Raw genomic sequence first — 21,298 nt, 5'->3', positions numbered from 1 at the left:
GGAACCTTCCAACTCTGTGATGATTCTATGATTCTATATTTTGCTCCAGACGACTATAAGCACAAGCACATATATACAATTGGGGCAGAGGTCATTTCGGGGGGGAACGCGGGGGAACGCAGTTCCCCCGGGTGAGGTGCAGGGGGGCGGGGCACATGACAAAGCCCTGCCCCCTGCTTCCGGCCGCCCCGCTTCCAGCCCTCATTCAGCCAGGAGGAGGCAGGAGAAGAGGGAGGGTAAGTTGCTTCCTCCCCGCCTCTCCCCACCCCTGCCTGCCTGGGGCCAGGGAGGGCCTTGGCGGGGCTTCCTCGCACTCCCGCCGGCCTTGCAGGTCCACCGCCGGGCCCCTGATGTCAGGGGGTGTGGCATATGCTAATGAGTTATGCTAATGAGTTCCTCTAGCTCTTTTTCTACGAAATGACCCCTGATTCTGAGTAATGGGTACTGGTCAGGTATACATGTGCTGCTATATATGTTTGCTAATTAGTACTAAGTGGCCTTTGACCGGCTTAGTAACCTCTTGTGCAAGTCATTGGTTCTTATCATAAACTTCTTTCAGGTTGCCGTGAGGATGAATTGAGATAAGAGGTATTCCACACTTTGTACATGCAAAGGGATCTTGATTTGCAAACACTAGAAACGATTAAAAAGCCCTCGTTTAGTTCATTCTTCCTGTAAAGTACCTTGAAGGGGAACCGGTCCTCTTTTCGCTCAGCATATCAACATTTTACTAATGAATTTGATGTCAACTGTCTAAATCAAGAAATATTGACAGAGCCAGCCTTTGACCAAGCTGTGCCCTTCTGGACAAGCAAGTCATGGGAAATTAAACATTTACAGAATAAAGGGTAAAAAGAGCGGCTCGGAGAGCAACTCACATTCCGTGTGGTGTTCACGATGAAGTTTTTATACTCATTTAACTTTGAATTAAACAAGAGTCCAAATGCTAAGAAGGCTCCTCCGCTCCAAGGCATTTGCCAGATGCCCACCTGGCTGTTACTTACTTCCCTTTTCTGGAGCCTTTCAGATGGAGGGAAGGTTTTGGTAATCCCCTTGGATAACAGTCACTGGCTCAGTATGCGTCTGGTTGTGGAACGTCTTCACCAGAAGGGACACGAGATCGTAGTGGTTGCTCCTGACGTGAACATGAGGATTGAGCCATCTCTACATTACACACTGAAGACATTTGCTGTGTCCTACACAGAAGAATACATGAAAGAACAACTCCAAAATATTGGCCAGAACATTTTTTCACAGCAGCCTTTCCTGGCAAGAATGACTGAGACGATTGCAAGAACAAGAATTATTTCCACACTTTTCCTCAACACTTGCAAGGAACTTTTGTACAACAAAGAGATGATTGCTTACCTGGAGGAAAACCAATTTGATGTTGTATTTATGGTTCCGGTGTCGCCCTGTGGACAGATAGTAGCTGAGCGTTTATCCCTCCCTTCTGTTTACTACTCACGGGGATTCCCCTGCGGTTTAGAGGCAACTCAGTGTCCAAATCCACCTTCTTATGTCCCAAGATTCTTCACCGGCAACACAGATCATATGGACTTCAGTCAGCGAGTGAAGAACTTCCTTGCTGCCTCTTTGGAATTCTTATTTTGTTACCTTCTTTATTCACCATTCCATGTTCTCAGCACAGAATTCCTTCAGCGAGAGGTGACAGTGTCGGAGCTATACAGCCAGGCATCTGTTTGGCTTCTACGCTATGACTTTGCATTTGAGCACCCCAGGCCTCTCATGCCCAACATGGTCCTTATCGGAGGTATAAACTGTGAAAAGAAGAGTCCACTGATTGAGGTTGGAATTGCTCTAAAAGTTACATATTTGTACAGTTCAGTTTACAAGATGTGAGATTATCAGTGCAAACCTAGGAACACTTTCCTGGGACTAGACCTGAATAAGATTCTATGTAGTGCTGCTTGAAATTGTTCTCTAAAACAGAGTAAGACGGGAATATCTGAATAGGCTGGAATAAGTCAGTAGTAAACTGCCTTTGCCCTTTGGCATAATATTAGAATGAAGAGACAGAAGTGAATTTACACAGAGTAGATTTAAAATGTTCGTGAGCTGGTTCATGCCCATCCCTACTGTACACAGTTGACTTCTGTAACTTTGTCCAGAAGTAGTAATGTGTAAAGGAACCTGTGCAAGAGATTTACGGAGTGAGAAAACAAACAGCTTTTTAGTTTCCCATTCTGGCTTTATTCTGTACACTGCAAGCCCATTGCAGCAGGGAACTGTTTTACATGTTATGTTTGTACAGGGCCAAGATCACAATTCATATGACTAATTGGTAAGAGATTCACGGTGTCTGCTTTAATACCAACCCAAACCCTTTAATGCCTAATATTTTGACAGAGTTTGAAGCGCTCCTTTGCTTACTTATCTTTCCTTTTCAGAGCTCCTATGATCAGACGATCTTGAGCAATGACTAAAAGAACATTACATCATTTACTAAAGGAAAATATGCTAGACAGAAATTTAGCAACCAAGTAGGTTGTGTTTGGGTCCCCTGTCTACTAACAGATAGGGAATATTATCCCCTTGAAGTTTATTAAACGAGGAATATGTTAAAAGCAGTGAGATCCAAGAGTTCCTAAAAACAGTAAAAAAAAAAAACAGGACAGAGATTATCTGAATATGGAATATGACAGAATCTGCCCTGTTATACATCAGATTGGATGGCATTAAGGCGAGCTAAAGGGAATGCTCTAACAAGGTAGGGGGCCGTTAGGCTGGCCCGTAGCCAGGATTTTTTCCCTTCAGGGGCATTTAAATGTTTGAGAGGGCAGTTGATCAGGTTAAAGTTAATTAAAGTTAATTACCAAGGCAGGCAGGTGGTACTCACGTGGCAAGCCTGCGAGGTGCACGTCTCCTGGGGGGGGGGGCTCTGCATGACCAGAAGATGGGGGTCCTGCTGGGCAGCTCAGCCAGTGGCTTGGGGTATTGTCCCATGGCGGCGGCATTGGGGCTGGGGCTGAAGTAGAGCACCAGCAGGAGCGGGCTGAGGCTGCTGAATTGAGGCAGGCTGGCCAGGAGGCTGGTGGCCGGTGAGGCGGACGAGGAGGAGGCAGTGGCGGCCAAGGCAGAGGTGCAGGGGCAAGTGGAGTTACAGCTGAAAGCTGCTGCAGGGGGGAGCCCAGCGCCAACACCGCCCTGGCATTGGACGGCTTGAGGCCCACCGGCTTGGGGGAACCCAGCGGTGGGAACGCTGAGGCGGATGCCATGGAGAAGGCAGCGGCCACAACAGCAATGCAAGGTGGCCCCAAAGGAGTGGCAGCCCTGGACGGAGGCAGTAATAGCAGCAGCCACCCCACATCGGCAGGCTTCTCACCATGCTCCTTGGCTGGCCTGATTTGGGGCTCTCACCTGCCTGGCTGGCAGGTGGAGAGCTGGCCACTCACTCACTTGCTGGCTGGCGCGACTTTAAAATATTAGAATATATATAGGTAAAGGTAAAGGTTCCCTTGCTCGAAAGCCAGTCGAATCCGACTCTAGGGTTGTGGTGCTCATCTCCGTTTCAAAGCCGAAGAGCCAGCGCTGTCCGAAGACATTTCCGTGGTCATTTGGCTGGCATGACTAAACACCAAGGCACACGGAACGGTGTTACCTTTCCACTGAAGTGGTACCTATTTATCTACTTGCAATTTCTTGCTTTCGAACTGCTAGGTTGGCAGGAGCTGGAACTAGAGACGGGAGCTCACTCCGTCATGCGGCACACTCGGGTCTCGAACTGATGAACTCCCGACCTTCCACAGCCTGCAGTTCAGCGTCTTAACCACTTGAGCCACCGCAGCTCCCAGAATATATATATGCCCCACAGTAGCTACGGGCCCGCCATTAGGTGTCTGATGTGTAATGGCAGAGTCCAAGGAGGTAAAAATGCCAAAGAATCGACTCAACTAGACTCCTTTAATAGTATGTGTAGTTAGCGGCCGAGGAGGAGGCAGTGGCGGCCAAGGCAGAGGTGCAGGGGCAAGTGGAGTTACAGCTGAAAGCTGCTGCAGGGGGGAGCCCAGCGCCAACACCGCCCTGGCATTGGATGGCTTGAGGCCCACCGGCTTGGGGGGACCCAGCGGTGGGAACGCTGAGGCGGATGCCATGGAGAAGGCAGCCGCCACGACAGCAACGCAAGGTGGCCCCAAAGGAGTGGCAGCCCTGGACGGAGGCAGTAATAGCAACCCACGAAATGCCCCACAGTAGCTACAGGCCCGCCATTAGGTGTCTCATGTGTAATGGCAGAGTCCAAGGAGGTAAACATGCCAAAGAATTGACTCAACTAGACACCTTTAATAGTATGTGTAGTTAAGACTTCCTGAAACATCCAGGTGATATCATGGCCCAAGTCAGAACAGTGCGCTGGATGGACCACTTGTCTGACTCCTGGCAGTACTTTTCCATTGAGAGTTGAAGGAAATCCCAGCAGTATTAATGATTTGGGGAAATCTGACGGTTGTGGGTTTCTATTAAAACTAACTTAACTGGTATTAAAACAAAACCGAGTGAGGACATTAAAGCTTTACAGAGCTGCAGCATATTACTGAAGAGTAAATGCTTACAAGGTGATAAAGATGTGGCAAAGTATATAAAATAAATGATACTATTATTAGAGGTCAGATTTACACGGTTCAACTTTTATAATTGCTGCAATTAACTGAAACATTATCAGATTTTGAGACAGGTGTGGTATTATAGTGCTACTCAACTCTAATTTACATTCAAACAAGTGCTGTAATAATTTTTTTACCCAGAATAATTTATTTATTTAGCAGTAGAAAGCACTTCCTGAACAGTCGAAAAGCTAAATATTATCTTCCTTGTAGCTGTGAAGATGAGGCTTGTTGTTTCAAATTAAAATGTTGCCCAATTTATGTGATTGGAATGCCACAAAGAATATTGATTGGAAAATTTATTTACTTTTGTAGGAATTTGAAGCCATAGTAAATGCATCTGGTGAACATGGCATTGTGGTGTTTTCTTTGGGCTCCATGGTCTCTGAGATTCCGATGAAAAAAGCCATGGAAATTGCTGAAGCTTTGGGAACGATACCCCAGACGGTAAGAGGCAAAAATGGGAAATTTACCTATTGGAATACATTGATTTGGAGGCACAGGGAAAGGGTGCCAATTATCAGCTGTATTATTTATTGAATATATGGAACCAATAGCAAATGAAATATGGGAGTGGAGGGAAGTGAGAGGAGTAAAATGTGGTATGGAAGAAATAACTATTTTATTTGCAAATGATTTAATATTGAGCTTAACAGAACCTACAGTGTCATTGAGAGCTGTTAGAGAGGCGATAAAGAGGATGGGAAAGAATGTAAAATTAATGAGGGAAAGAAGCAGGGCTTTTTTCCTTTTTGAAAAAGGGGTGCTGAAATTCTCAAGAGGGAAATGAAGTTTTCCATCTAGATACAGAAAACTCATGAACTTTTAAACACTTTAAAAAGAATTTTGTTGATTTTGTTGAAGAGGTTCCGGAACTCCATTCTGGCACGTTCCCCCAGAAAAAAAAGCCCTGAAAGGAGGCAAAATTGTAAGGGCTTTCAGAGGACTGGTTCGGAACACTCAATATTGTGGTTCATATATCCTAATATCTGCCTTTATATCTAACAATTGGGGCTGCCCCCCTTGCCATTTTTTTTTTAAAACACAAACCCATACAGCGAGGCCACTCAAGACTAGGAGGTAGGTATACCCAGGACAATTCTGCAGTTTAAAATCTGAAATTTTAAAAAGAGACAGGAAGAAATCCCCAAAACCTTCAATGGTGATGTTTCTATAGGGCCGATTTCCCACAAGCGCTGCTCCGTGCTCACTCTTCCCTAAAAAAGCCCTAAAAGGAGGCAAAATTGTAAGGGCTTTCAGAGGACTGGTTCGGAACACTCAATATTGTGGTTCATATATCCTAATATCTGCCTTTATATCTAACAATTGGGGCTGCCCCCCTTGCCATTTTTTTTTTAAAACACAAACCCATACAGCGAGGCCACTCAAGACTAGGAGGTAGGTATACCCAGGACAATCCTGCAGTTTAAAATCTGAATTTTTTAAAAAAAAGACAGGAAGAAATCCCCAAAACCTTCAATTGTGATGTTTCTATAGGACCGATTTCCCACAAGTGCTGCTCCGCACTCACTCTTCCCTTTTGCCCCAATGGTACGTGTCAATTTCACACAAGCTGCTGCAGGGACCGTCCCCACTAGCCCCGTTGTTACCCATGCCATTTGTGGTGGTGGCAGTGGCGGCCCCTACGTAAAAGCCTGGCGGAAGAGCTCTGTCTTACAGGCCCTGTGGAACTGCAGAAGGTCCCGCAGGGCCCTGATCTCCTCCGGGAGCTCGTTCCACCAGGTAGGAGCCACCACTGAAAAGGATCTGGCCCTGGTCATGGCAAGCCTTGCCTCCCTGGGGCCTGGAATCACCACTCGGTGTTGCGTCCCGGACCTTTCTTCCCATTTATTAGCTGCCTTTCTTCCCATAGTGCTCAAGGCAGCTTACAAGATTAATAAAATGCATGAAAAACATAAAACCAAATTTTAAAATCACATTAGGACTGCTTTAATTAAATAAGCATTCCTAAATAGAACAGCTGCCTCCTAAAGATCAAAAGTGAGGGGGCCACGCACAACTCCCGTTGTTCCATAATCGTGGGGCTGCCGCTGAAAAGGCCCCCTCTCATGTACCCACCAATGATCTGTCCACGGCAAGGACTTTAACTCTCCCACCTCCAGGTCACCCTCCCCATCATTGCACTAGACCAGATCTAGTATGTGCCCTGCTAAGTGTGTGGGACCAGTAATTACTTGGGACAGGCCTGCAGGCCTCACGGAGGCCATGAAATCCTGAGCCACTCCTGACAGCCTAGCCACGGCATGGATGTTAAAGTCACCCAAGACCACCAGTCTTGTGGTTTCCACCAGCACACTCGAGACCGGTTCAGCTAGCTCAGGAAGAGAGACAGCTGGGCAGTGGGGTGGACAGTAGAATCAGAATCACCAGCAGAATCCCTACCCTGTAGAACGTACCCACCCTCAGGAGCACACACTCAAAACTGACAGTTGGCGGAGGCACCTCAGTAAATGGATGAAACTGTGATAGACCACTGCAACCTCACCTCCCTGTCCTGTTGGCCTAGCTTGTTGTGCACAGAGAAACCTGGAGAGCACAGCTGGGTTGTATTTATTCCCCTAAACTCCTCCAACCAAGTTTCCGTAATCAGCCTGTCCATCGAGGGTTAAATCCTGCATGGCCGTCAGAGTGGATTTGATTTAAATCACAATTAAAATCACTAGGCAGTGAGACTAGATTTAAATCATGGTTTTCTACATAAAGACTCATTCTTGCTGGTATAATCTTAACATTTACAACCAGATGAATTTTGGAATTTGGCACTTTAAAGAGGTAAAGGGTTGATTCTGTGTACATAGATTTGCAAAGGAACAATGGGATTAAGGTCTTTTTGTCTACTTTGTGTGTTTATTTTATAACATTTTTGCTGAGAAGAGGCATGTTATCGCTGCAGACACAAATTCACAGTTTTGAGAACTGCAAAACCAAGTGTCTGTGGTAATCTAGACAGAAAAAATGCCCAAAATAATCTCACAGGAACCTCTGGGAGTGCATGACATTGTGACTGGATTAATGGAATTCATTTACAAAAAAAATTTAAACATTGCATGAATATACAGCCTCATGCTACATAATTAAAAACTAATCCTTATTTCATGGTGAATAACCTTTGGACGATAATGTTATCTTAAACAGAAAACTATCTTTAGATAGCTTTTTCCTCAAAAAAACATTTTTTAAAAAAATCCAATTTAAATTTTAAAAAACCGATTTAAATTTTAAAAATGTGATTTAAAAAAAGAATTAAAGCCCATCGATTGTTATCCACCCTGAATTGGCCGTAGTTCTTCCATTGACTCACCTGCCATTCAGCAGCAGGATCTTAAGGCCAAAGGGCCCAGTCTTGGTACAACTAGGTCTCTGTTGGTTGGGAAGCAGACCTGAAGGAAGAGAGGCCAACCGGCGGCCAGAACTCCTTCTCCTGGAATAGCCAGCCTGGAACCCACCATCATACCTCCCTCTGTCGAGGACCAGGAGAACTGCAGTCCCCCCTCCCTGGGCCCATATCCCCAGTAAGGAGACCACTGAAGACTAGAAGTCCCACTCCCCCAACCACCTAACAAGCCCTTTGGTTCTCCCGCCACCAATTTCTACTGACAGGGTGACAGGCCCTCATGTCCCCCCCCCCAAAGTGACAACCCCAAAGGTTGTCTTCTGTGGTGACCCTGCCAGTAGTGGTCCTGCCTCTGCAGGAGTCCAGGCTTTATCCCAGAAGCCCAGGGACGGGTGTTGATGCAAACCTGAGCAACAACTGCTGACTTCGGGGGCTTGCGCCAGCAAAGAGGCACAAACATCGAGCATGAGTGCCTTCTTGATATGAAGCCAGTGGTTGTGAAGGCTGTGCTTCATTTTTTCAGGCATCCTTTCCTTGCCTCCCTTTTTGTTGTCAAGTCACAGCAGACGTGGCACCCCCGTAGGCTTTTCAAGGCAAGAGGCTTCTGCGTCACGAGTCGCCCTGGACTTCTTTGGTGGGCTCCCATCCAGACAAAGACCAGGGCCCCTGCTTAGCTTCCGAGATCCGATCAGGCTAGCCTGGACTGTGGAACTGCATTGCAAAAGTTCTGGTTGAATTTTTATTTTGGTGTTCTACTACAGACACCAGAGGGCAGTGCAACAGTGTGTATAGCAGGCAAGGAAAAGCCAATATTGAGCTTTTGGTTTAAGGTACTTTGCTAGACCTTTCCAGGTGGGCAGCCCTGTTGGTCTGAAGCAGTAGACCGAATTTAGAGTCCAGCCGCACCTTTAAGACCAACAAAGGCTTATTCAAGGTATGTGCTTTTGTGTGCACGCACACTTTTTCAAATACACTGGAATGGAAGGAAGATTTCAAACTTACAGACAGAGGCTGAACAGCAGATTTACGTGTAACATGATGAAGATGTCTTAAGTTATGTAAAAACCAAACAAAATAACAAGCTAAAGTTATAAGGCCGACAGTTGTTTTGATAAATAAATCAAAATAAGCTGTCCATCTACCTAGATCACCTGAACTGACCATCATGTTACCGCCATCTCAAGGCTATTAATTGAGATCTACTGTTCTAGCACTTGTGACAGTAATAGCACTTTATGATAGTTGAATGGTTTTATGACTGCTTTAAGATTGTTTTATAAATGTTATTTATGTGTTGGATTTTTTATGTAAGCCGCCCTGAGCCTGCTTGTCGAGGAGGGCGGGGTATAAAAGGAAGGAAGGAAGGAAGGAAGGAAGGAAGGAAGGAAGGAAGGAAGGAAGGAAACCAAAGTAATAAATATGTCAAAATAGGGGATAAGTGTGTAAAGGCATCTTTTCTACTCGTGGGAAATACATTCAGACTCACCTGTCCAGCAGCTTTGTAGAGAGTCCACAAAATTCACAGTGGCCGCCCTGGCAAAGAAGCCCAGAGAAGAGAAAGGTTTCCAGTTCTCCAAACGTTCTGGAGCTACAGCAGCATTTCAGCCCAGCATTAGTTACAAGTTGGTTATCCGATCACTTCCCAGGTCTTTTCTCCCTTTCCTTAATTCTCTCTAATCACCACTTTCCCTGTTTATGCTGGGTTCTCTTTGATTGCCTTAATCTCCTGTTCCTTCTAGTTATGTCCCTTTCCATGTTTTTCAGCACTGCTGTTAATGAACCTTTCCTTATTTTTGTGCAATTACATTTACGTAGGAGTGAAAAGTAAGGATCTGTGCTAATGACTGAAAACAGAACTGGTAATTGCAGAAAAAGGATCATGCTTTTGGGGAAAAGAGTAAGGTTCTGCTCTGGTTGGCTTAGATAAGTCAACCTTATATATTATCTTAATTGATGCATTATCTTAATTGATGCATTGTTTTAATGTTCTATTGCCAAATGGCCTTGTAAGCTGCCTTGGGCCTGCTGGGGGGGGAGCAGGATATAAATCAAATAAATAAATAATAAATAAATAAACATTCACCTATATGTAACATACAATGTGAGCAAAACACGATGTTTAATTGGATCCACTTTTGTAGGTACAACATTATGCGGCATTTGGAATTACACCGAACTTTTCATCAGAAGAGCTCTGTGTAGCTCGAAAGAGTGCATCTTCTTGGCCACACACAAAAAACTGACCCAGAGCAGTAATGTACAATGTGCGTTATCCTCTGGAAAACAACTTTTCAGGGGAATGACTGCAGTAACAGAAAATATATTCTGCCCACATTCAAATGCAGCCCCCTCCTTTTCACAGGTGATTTCAGTTTGATTGGAAACAGGGGCTGGGGATCCAACTGGACCAGTACCATTCCTGAGACAAGTAGACATTTGAGCAGGAAAGGTTGTGTGCACAGCAGGTGGAGGCAGGGGATATCCACTTTGAGTTCTGCCTTCGGGCTGGCCCTTGAAGAATGCAGCGAACTCAGAGGGTGGCGGGGTGTGGTGAGGCTGGACCCTGGAGGGAGCCCAGTAGCTGACCAGAGGGGTGGACCCTTGCTTGGCTGCCAGCCACCTGCCTCCCCACAGAATGTAGCAGCCCCCTCGGAGAGAGGCTTCACCTGGCCCCCACCAAGCCTTCACTTTTCCTCTCATAGAACCTAGAGAAGCAGACAGGAAACCAAATGACACCAAGTGAGGTCACTACATTCCAAAATCATCGGGGTGAGGGAGGAAACCGTTGTGAAGAAGTCTGAGGCTGGCAGATTTAATTCTGCCTTAGTGCCTTTAAATCCCTTGTGCAAGAAGGTAAGTCTGATTTTGGACAATTGTAATTTGAGGGTAGTGATTTTCTATTACCCGGGCCTGGGCCCTGGGAGTGCAGGGGCCCCCATCCTTGACTTTTGCCCAAGGCCCCCAGACTCACTAAAGAATGCCTGTGAGTAGCAAAGGTGGGAAGCTGAAGTTACAGTAAACCATTGGAACAGCCATGGAAAAGGTAGGATTAAGTCAGTGATGCTTACTCAGTGGCGTCAAAGATGGCTCCTCTGAACACAACTTCCCCCGGCACTCACCCCGTGTTCCAGGAAAGTGGGCAATTTCTTTAGGAATTGGAATCATTTCGTCATAACTATGGGTCCCAAATAAAGCTGTTTTTTAATTTTAAAACTTGTCTATCAAGGTTGTCCATATGTAGAAGACTGTATGAGTCTGGGTCAACCTAGGCGGCTGAATGAGGTGGTGGAACGTGGCGTACCACTGTCGAATTCTAACCCACAAAACATAACTCCCAATAGCGGGGAAATGCTCAGCGGTACATGCTCAGAGGTACTTTGGTAATTAAAAGGGTTGTCCTGTACTTATACATTATTGGTCGTGCATGTTTGGTTGGCAGACAAGGCATACAGTAGTCCTGTGGTGTTTTTGGCTGACTGGAATGGCGAATGGGGCTCTCTGTGATCCACAGAATGAGTATCCCCTGGATTAAATATTGGTGTGTGTGTTCTTTTCCAGTTTACTCCTTTGCAGGGGGAAAAAAATCAGTACTGGAGAGCATTTCAGTCAATACACTGTTTTATATTTCCTATTCCATGAAGGTGCTGTGGAGGTATACTGGCGAAGTGCCTCCCAACCTTGCGAAGAACACCAAACTCGTCAAGTGGCTCCCGCAGAATGATCTACTTGGTATGTCTGGACCATAAATTATTCCGATGCAGCCCTTCCCCCCCCCCCAGCCCAACCCCATCATGAACATCGTAACTAATTCTCAGGACGGCCCCAGCAGCAGAACACTTAAATCCGTAGACAATGCAGATGTTGGTTTTCAGATGAAATCTAGAAGTTGAAATTTAGTTTGAGGCTAGTCTTTTTAGGCTTGTACGCGTCGAAATGTCTTTTGGGCCCCCTCCTGCACAGCTGGCCTAGAGTTAGAAATTATTCGCCCCAAAAGAAAACTTCCTGGTGTGTCCAGGAGATAGTCTCTTCCAGTTGAGGGGTGACATTGATCAGAATCAGAAGGAGGGGTGACATTGATCCGCCAAACCCATGTCAGGGCTCTTTTTTTAGAAAAAGCCCAGCAGGAACTCATTAGCATAACAGGCCACACCCAACACCAGGAACTCATTAGCCTATTAGGCCACACCCCTGACAGCACAGCACATTAACATATTAGGCCACTCCCCCATGTTACCAGAAGTGTGGTCATCCAGCCACACCTACCTTTAGCTTCTTATTCTGTTTACCTTGTTTGTTGTCAAAACCCAGGGCCTTTTTTGTAGCAGGAACTCCTTTGCATGTTAGGCCACACACCCCTAATGTAGCCAATCCTAATGAGTTTCTGCTGTTGGGTGTGGCGAGTATAAATGGGCAGTTCTCCCAGTGGAGGGGTGTAAGCAGTGGGGTACCACAGGGATCAGTACTTGGTCCACTGCTTTTTAACTTGTTCATTAATGATTTGGAGTTGGGAGTAAGCAGTGAAGTGGCTAAATTTGCGGATGATACGAAGTTGTTCAGGGTGGTGAAAACCAGTGAGGATTGTGAGGCACTCCAAAGGGATCTGTCAAAGTTGGGCGAGTGGGCGTCAACATGGCAAATGGGGTTCAATGTGGCCAAGTGCAAGGTGATGCACATTGGAGCCAAAAATCCTAACTATAAATACACGTTGATGGGGTCTGAACTGGCAGAGACTGATCAAGAGAGAGATCTTGGAGTTGTAGTAGATAACTCACTGAAAATGTCGAGACAGTGTGTGACTGCAATAAAGAAGGCCAATGCTATGCTGGGGATTATTAGGAAGGGTATTGTAAACAGATCAGCCAATATCATAATGCCGCTATATAAATCAATGGTGCGACCTCATCTGGAATACTGTGTGCAATTCTGGTCACCACACCTTAAAAAGGATATTATAGCTTTGGGAAAAGTGCAGAAAAGGGCAACTCGAATGATAAAAGGGTTGGAACACTTTCCCTATGAGGAAAGGTTAAGGCGCTTAGGGCTCTTTAGCTTGGAGAAATGACGACTGAGGGGTGACATGATTGAGGTTTATAAGATTATGCATGGGAAAGAGCAGGTAGAGAAAGAGGTACTTTTCTCCCTTTCTCACAATACAAGAACTCGTGGGCACTCCATGAAATTGCTGAGCGGTCGGGTTAGAACGGATAAGAGGAAGTCCTTCTTCACCCAAAGAGTGATTAACACTTGGAATTCACTGCCACAGGAAGTGGTGGCGGCTACAAGCATGGACGGCTTCAAAAGGGAATTAGATAAGCATATGGAGCAGAGGTCCATCAGTGGCTATTAGCCACAAGGTATAGATAGGGACTCTGGGGCAAGTGATGCTCTGTACTCTTGGTGCTTGGGGGGGGGGGTCAACAGTGGGAGGGCTTCTAATGTCCTGGCCCCACTGGTGGACCTCCTGATGGCACCTGGTATTTTGGGCCACTGTGTGACAGTGTGTTGGACTGGATGAGCCTTTGGCCTGATCCAACATTGGCATCTCTTATGTTCTTATGCTCTTAAGAAGAGATTGGATTTATACCTTACCCTTCACTACCCAAAGGAGTCTCAGAGCGGCTTACAATTTCCTTCCCCCCCCCAACAGATACCCTGTGAGGTAGGTGGGGCTGAGAGAGCTCTCTTGAGAACTGCCCTTGAGAGAGCAGCTCTGAAAGAGCGTGTAACTGACCCAAGGTCACACCAGCAGCTGCACGAGGAGGAGTGGGGAATCAAACCCTGGTCTCCCAGATTAGAGTCCGTGCTCCTAACCACTACACTAAACTGGCTCAAACGCCTTTTCCATCATATACATTAGACAAGAGGCGTAGTGTGACAAGCAATCTATTCAACCCAGTTTCACTTTTCCAACCGTCCCTCTTGCTCCCACAGCCCATCCGAAAGCCAGAGCCTTTATCACCCACGGAGGCTCCCACGGGATTTATGAGGGAATCTGCAATGGAGTCCCAATGGTGGTGATGCCCCTTTTTGGAGACCAGATGGACAACGCCAAGCGAGTGGAATCCCGGGGAGCAGGAGTGACCCTCAACGTCCTTGAAATGACTTCCAAGGACCTCTCTGATGCACTGAAGGCTGTTATTAACGATAAAACGTGAGTAGTCAGAGGCATCAACACACCGAATTCATTCAAGGGCCAGTGCTAAACACATTTAGAATTATATATTTCTAAGGTCAATACTTTATAGAGAAACAGAATTGATCCACTAATGGGATACCTGTGACTGGCATTTCTTTCATCTCGCTTCTCCTTTTCTTCCTTTTTCTCAGTTCTTTTTTGCCTTTTCCCCTCCTTTCCCTGTTCCTTTATTTAATCAGCACCCTTTCCGTTGGCAAGCGTTAATCATTATGAAACATATGACCGTGGAAATAAAACAGTGCACGGATTCAAGTAAAATTAACACATTTAACATGTCTTTTAATAGAGCCTTTTTTCTGGCTGCTTCGGTTCTCCGCTCGAACCAAAGATCCCCTACACTAGTGATTTGCAAACTGCAATTTGGAAACATTTAGGGTCTCTCAGAAGCTTATTAGAACAATGTTCGTAAGAAGAGGAGTATTAGTAGTACAAAGTGTCCTTGAAGTCCGGTATGCCTGACATTAGGGACCTTTTCAAAAAAATTAAGTGCGGAAGAGATTATTTTTTTTTTAGATGTATTTTGGAGGCCCTTTTAGTTCATGTAATGTAAGTATTCCACGTGGGTGGTTTGTCCTACAATGTGTTAAGGCATATTCTGCAACATACGGCGGCTTCCTTCATGGCACACAGGCATCAGTTCCTTGGCAGACAATTTGATGTGTATTCTGTACACAGTAATCGGTAGGTAGAATTATTCGCAGTAACCCCTTCCGTCAAGAAAAGAACTGCTTGTCTGGTATCGCAGAGGCTTATTTCGGGCAAAATGAAGGGAGGCCATTTCCCTGTTAAGTTCTTCGATAGTGTCCAGTTTTTCCTTTCCAAACATGGTGATATCATTAATTCACTCATCAAGAGAGCATTTCCATAAAGATCGTTTCAGAGGGTGGCTGTGCTGGTCTGCAGTGGAACAGTGAGATTTGAGTCCGGTATAGGATTGTCAGTTCCCAGGTCCAAGCTAGGGTCCCTCCACTTTTAGGGGCTCCAATCCGCCCCTGGCCACCTGGCTGGCGGGGAAGCCCTGCCCCCAAGAGCGACCACCCACCCAGCCACCCCTCCTGCTAGATTTAAAGGGCTTCATCTGATTGGCGAGGATCACGTGGCCCACAGATCAGCTGGAGGGCCCTTTAAATCCAGCAGGAGGGAGTGAGGGGGCAGTCGTGGGCAGTGTTCCCTCTAAGCTGAGTTAGTGTGAGTTTCATAGTAAGACACAGTATATATGGAACAATAATTAAGATTAGGGAGTTAGTGTGAGTTTCATAGTAAGACACAGTATATATGGAACAATAATTAAAATTAGGGATGGGCACGAACCAGGAAAATGCAGTTCGGTTCATGGCCAAACCATGAACCAAAACATGAACTAAAACGGACCAGGAGGTTTGTTCACAAATCAAACTGGTTTGTGGTCCATGGCCCCACAAACCCAGCTGAAAAGGACTGCAGTCTCTTTAAACAGGGTTTGCAGAAAACCGGAAAAACAGCTGAGCCACGGGGATAACCTCTCCACCACACGGCTGTTTCTGTGGCTTTTGCAGGGAACAGAAAGCAGGGGTTCAAAGGGACTTGGAATCCCTTTAAACCCCTGCTTTCTGCTCCATCAATGAACTGCCACGAGGCAGACCCGTCGTGAACATCTGTTTGCGAACCATGCACAGGGCAAAATTCATGACTAATTTTGCTTCATGGTTAGGTTCATGCCCATCCCTAATTAAGGTTGTACAACAGTAATTCGGGCCAGTTGTATTCAAGCAGACCAGGATCTCACAGTCTTTACTTACTTCAATCTAGCCAGTCCCTTGAAGACGAATAGACTCGCAGCTTTGCTCTGCCTTGGTGTGTTGTCCGTTCTTTCTTTCCAGAAGTTTCTTGTAGCCCTAACATATTAATGTACAGTTTTATAGGAAAGCTGGGGGTGTCCTGAGGCAAGCCACCTGCTGCTTCAGGCCCTCTGGTCAGTCTGCAAAGAGGCACTTTTTTGTCCTTCTATGGAATAGCCTGACTCTTTAGCCCCCTAGTGGACTCAGTGTTAGCCAGCTCACAGTTTTTTAGCCTTCTGCTCACACTTTTATTGTCTTAGCTCAGGAAGGATGGCTCTAGAGCAAACGTATGCAGTAGCCAAATCGCGCGCTCACAACTTTAATGCCAGTAGCTCACAAAGTAGAATTTTTGCTCACAAGACTCCACATCTTGGAGGAAGCATTGCTCAGAGTTAAACGAACAAGCAACATTTTACTCTGGCCCATGTAGGATTTGCCTGGTACCCCCACCGCCACTGGCGGGGGGATGGGGGGTTAGGGCTGCCATATCTAGGCTGGGAAACTCTTGGGAGATTTGGGAGCCTGGGGAGGACAGAGATCTCAGTAGGGTAGAATGCCAGTACATCCTCCAAAGCATCCATTTCCTCCAGGGTAACTGATCTATTTAGTCTGGATATGACCTTGTAATGGTCTGTAATTCTGGGGCATCCCCAGGTCCCACCTGGAGGCTGGCATCCCTAGGCCCGTGTTTTTAGAACTTAATCCACTTTCATATTCCTTTCCCTGCACTGTGCCCAGTGTGAAGCACCAGCGAACCCATACTTCTATGCAAGAGAGAGCTTTGATAAGGCTGAAAAATGTTTGGAAACACACAAATACACCATGGGTGGGAGTCATTAAATGACCCAAAAGGAAACTATAAGTAGCTCACTGCAGAAGTGACATTTGATATGTCTAAAAAAATAGCGTTAATCAGTTTTCCCAGGAATAAGACCCATTTATTCAATTGGGCTTACTCCCTGGTAAGTGTCAGATATCTCATAAAGTGTTATGCAGAAATACTTCATTTCAGAAAGGTTCAGAAAGCAACATCACTGATTATAAGGAGGGGGGGGAAATAAGTGCTGGCACTTCCTCTGTGTGCTCGCAGTGAGCAGGTGACCTCGTAGAGTGTTATGCAGAAATACTTCATTTCAGAAATGTTCAGAAAACAACATCACTGATTATAAGGAGGGGGGGAAAGTGCTGGCACTTCCTCTATGTGCTCGCAGTGAGCAGGTGACCTCATAGAGTTACCAGCTACAGGTTGGAAAATACCTGGAAATTGGGGGAGGGGTGGAGCCCATGGAGGGTGGGGTTTGGGGAGAAGAGGGATCCCAGCATTGCATAATGCCATAGACTCCACCTTCCAAATAGCCATTTCCACCAGGGGAACTGATCTTGGTCACCTGGAGATCAATTATAATAGCAGATCTCCAGGCGCTACCTGGAAGGTGGCAACCCTGTTACCTGGTGATGATGTGGAGGGAGGGCTGGATCCAGTAAGCTTCTGACTCTCCCTGTGCAGAGAGTAAACGCATGGATGGTTTGTCTGCACAGGGCTAGAGTGAAGACGTCTAGCGAAGATATACCTGATATAAGCTTTCATGCGCATGCATACTTCAGAGACAATGACATGGAAGTTACCCATCCATACGAAGATATACCTGATATAAGCTTTCATGCGCATGCATACCTCAGAGACAATGACATGGAAGTTACCAGTCCATACATGTAGGCAGAGGATGAGCAGTAAATTAACAGATTCAAGGATCAAACAGGAATAACAAGCTTAGTTTATATGGTTACCATTTGTTTCCACGCAATGGTCACCTCGAGATTAGACTACTGCAATGCTCTCTACATGGGGCTGCCCTTGTCACAAATCCAGAAGCTGCAGCTAGTGCAAAATGCAGTGGCTGGGCTTTTGATGAGTCTCCCGATGCGGGAGTACATCCAGCCTGTGCTAAGGGCATTGCACTGGCTGCCTATAGCATACCGGATTCGCTTCAAGGTGCTGGTCTTGACCTTTAAAGCCCTATATGGCCTGGGGGCTGCCTACCTGCCTTTCCCCACATGTCCCCCAGAGAGCACTGAGGTCAGGGACCCAAAATCGTTTGGCCCTCCCTGGACCAAAAGATGCCAGACTGGCCTCTACCAGGGGCTAGGGCCTTCTCAGTGGCGGCTCCACACTAGTGGAATGAGCTCCCGGAGGACATCAGGGCCCTGCGGGACCTTTTACAGTTCCGCAGGGCCTGTAAAACGGAGCTCTTCCACCCGGCCTTCGACTAGGAGCCGCCACTAATAACATCAATCACATCAGTAACATCAACCAACATTAACTGAACTGGATAATACGAACTAACTATGCCGGATGCCGTTGGGGGCCATTTTGGGGGAACATCTATCATGGCCACTGGGGTTGTTATTGTCACCAGCACTTTGTTTTTGTTTTTATTTTATGCTATTTTATTGTTGAGCTATGCTTGTTATGTTTGTGCTTTAATGTGTTTTTAACCCTTACTGTAAGCCTCCCTGAGCCTGCCTGTGGCAGGGAGGGCGGGATAAAAATCAAACAAGTAAATAAATAAATATTGTTTGGGCTTAGTTCGCGGGGAAACACAGAGGAGGAAATAAATATGTCAAAACTGGAGACTGATATGCAGATGTACCCTTCTTAATTGTGGAATGCTGAGAGTAACTAATTGAGACCCTGTTGTTACACTCCCTCCGTCTCCTCTTAGGCATGGTACAGAGAGGGGGGATTTTTTCCTACAAACCTGGTTTTGCAATATGGAGACTGATATGCAGATGTACCCTTCTTGATTGTGGAATGCTAAGGGTAACTAATTGAGACCTTGTTGTTACACTCCCTCCGTCTCCTCTTAAGCATGGTACAGAGAGGGGGTATTTTTCCTACAAACCTGGTTTTGCAATGAAAACTGAAATCTAAAAAACAACAACACAACACTGGGGGATTTAAACTCCCCCAAATAACAGAAATAATAGCTGTAGCTTTTAAAAATGTATGTTCACTGAGATCTCAGTGGCCATTCGCAGCCAATTTATGGCAATCCTGTAGGGTTTTCCTTGCAAGAGACACTCAGAGGCAGTTTGCCATTGCCTGCCTCTGCACAGAGACCCTGGTATTGTTGGTCTGTCTCCCATACAAATACTGACATCGGCTGACTCTGCTAAGCTTCCGAGTTCTGACAAGATCAGGCTTGCCTGGGCTGTTACTAGGCAACCACAAAAATATTGCTGAGCCTTCCAAGCCTTGGTTTCTGTAAAGAAAATCCTTGGGGGGGAGAACTTGGATTGTCAAAAAGCCCTGGAAAAGGTCCAGTTCCCTTCCCCCTGGTATGTTCCCTGATGGAGGAGGACTTACTGGGGACAGGTCTGGTTGTCCCACTGGGCCTGGCCCTCCACTGGTGCTCTCTGCTGTGCCACCGTGCCACTGTATGTAGTATCTATGATATATTTTCATTTACCGCATACATTTTTCTTCTAAGACTGAAAGCAGGATCTTTCTCTTTGAGGGCCGATATATCTCCACATATTTTAAAAAAACATGTTTGACCTTTGGGGAAATTTTTTCAGTTAACTGGAGAACAGCACTGACATTCAAGGGCTGGTGGTGAGCCCCCCCCCCCCAGCCATGCTGCGTCCATCTGTACCCACTGCTCATAAAGAGGTTCCAAGTAACACGTTATCTTTTGCAATGCTTTCAGGTACAAAGAGAACATCATGCGTCTTTCGGCCCTCCACCTGGACAGACCCATCCACCCTCTCGACCTTGCTGTACATTGGGTGGAATTTGTGATGAAGCATAAGGGTGCTCCTCATTTACGACCGGCGGCCCATGACCTCAACTGGATCCAGTACCATTCTATTGATGTTTTCGCCTTCCTCTTGGCTGTTCTCCTCCTCGTTCTCTTCATCTCACTGAAGTGCTCTCTCTTCTGCTTTAGGAAGTGTTTCGGCAGGAAAGGAAGACTGAGCAAGAAAAGCAAATCAAAATCCCAGTAAAATAGGGAGTTAGGAGGAGATGAAGGGAGTAAGCCTTGTCCTTACTGATTCTAAGGCACCCAGTATCGATCTCAGAATTCCTGGGGCCAGTGAGTTCTCCCCGCCACTTACATATGCGTGCAAGCATTTTGACCAATGAAAGAACAAATATAAGCTACCTGGATCTCCAAAGGGTCTGTAAATTTCAAGGCAGACTCCAGTGCCCAGCAGTTCATAGTTATAAGAGGGAATCAATGATCTGCATTGCTTATTAAACAAGATATTTCAGTACATATGTCGGAATGGGCGGTGCTAATCTCAAACTAGTAATATTGACAAACCAGATTAAAAAAATAGAAGCACCTTCAAATTGTAAATGCCTCCAGAGATGCATCTCCCCTTTTGAAACAGCAGTAAAGCACCTGTGGTTTCTTCGAAATGCATTGATTTAATAAATTGTGTGAAGCTGAAAAGATTGCTAAGGATAATTAATGCAATGCAAAGTTGCGGTTTACTAGTTACAAATACGAATGGAGTTAGAACAGGTCTTCGTTTCCCGTTTACTGTTGTAAACTGCTGTAATGGATTTGTATTCTCTCCTGCAATAAGAAGAATACCGTGAAATTTTTGTCAGGCTGTTATTTGTTCCATGCCAGGACTCCCATTTCTGAATCCCTATTTACCAAAAGCACTCTGTGTGATGACTGGATGAAACTGATAATAATATTTAAAGATTGTGTTGGGTTGTTCAAAGCTCTTCACATAAATTATCTTGTTCTCCTTGCAAACACAGCTGTAAAGCAGACCAGTTGGATTATCGTCTCTGTATTACAGATGGGGGCTCCACTGAGAGAGTTTATGGCAGAGATGAGACTTGAACTAGGGACTTCCCGTGTCTCGGGCTAATGGTGTCTGAACTTGCTGAGACTGAGAGGGGAAAAGATCTTGGGGTTGTAGTGGGTAGCTCCATGAAAGTGTCAACCCAGTGTGCTGTAAGCTAGTGAAAAAGGCAAACTCTGTGATAGAGATTATTACGAAAGGGACTGAACATAAATCGGCTGATATTATAATGCCCCTGTATAGATCTATGGTGTGGCCTCATTTCTGGTCACATCACAGAGCTGGAAAACGTACAGAAGAGGGCAACAAAGGTGATTAGGGGGTCGGAGCACCTTCCCTATGAGGAAAGGCTGAAGAGTCCGGGACTTTTCATTTTCTAAACGAGACCAGAGGTCATTTCGGGGGGGAACGCGGGGGAACGCAGTTCCCCCGGGTGAGGTGCAGGGGCGGGGCACATGAAAATTATGGACGGGGTGCAGAT

At 45.9% G+C, this 21,298-nt stretch overlaps 1 protein-coding gene across 1 annotated transcript; it reads left to right on the top strand.

Moving 5' to 3' along the window:
* The first annotated feature begins 981 nt into the window (after nt 1-981).
* LOC107112757 (UDP-glucuronosyltransferase 1-1-like) lies at nt 982-19,998 on the top strand. Its single transcript, XM_015413944.1, has 5 exons — nt 982-1,809; nt 4,938-5,069; nt 11,619-11,706; nt 13,909-14,128; nt 19,701-19,998. Exons 1-5 carry the CDS (start codon nt 982-984, stop codon nt 19,996-19,998), a joined length of 1,566 nt encoding a protein of 521 aa, XP_015269430.1.
* Nucleotides 19,999-21,298: the final 1,300 nt, after the last annotated feature.

Source organism: Gekko japonicus, unplaced genomic scaffold (genome assembly GCF_001447785.1).
Source record: "Gekko japonicus isolate JY-2015 unplaced genomic scaffold, Gekko_japonicus_V1.1 scaffold1875, whole genome shotgun sequence".
NCBI classification, from domain to species: domain Eukaryota; kingdom Metazoa; phylum Chordata; class Lepidosauria; order Squamata; family Gekkonidae; genus Gekko; species Gekko japonicus.
The sequence above is the reverse complement of the archived record's forward strand: the minus strand, read 5'-3'. Positions and strand labels throughout refer to the sequence as shown.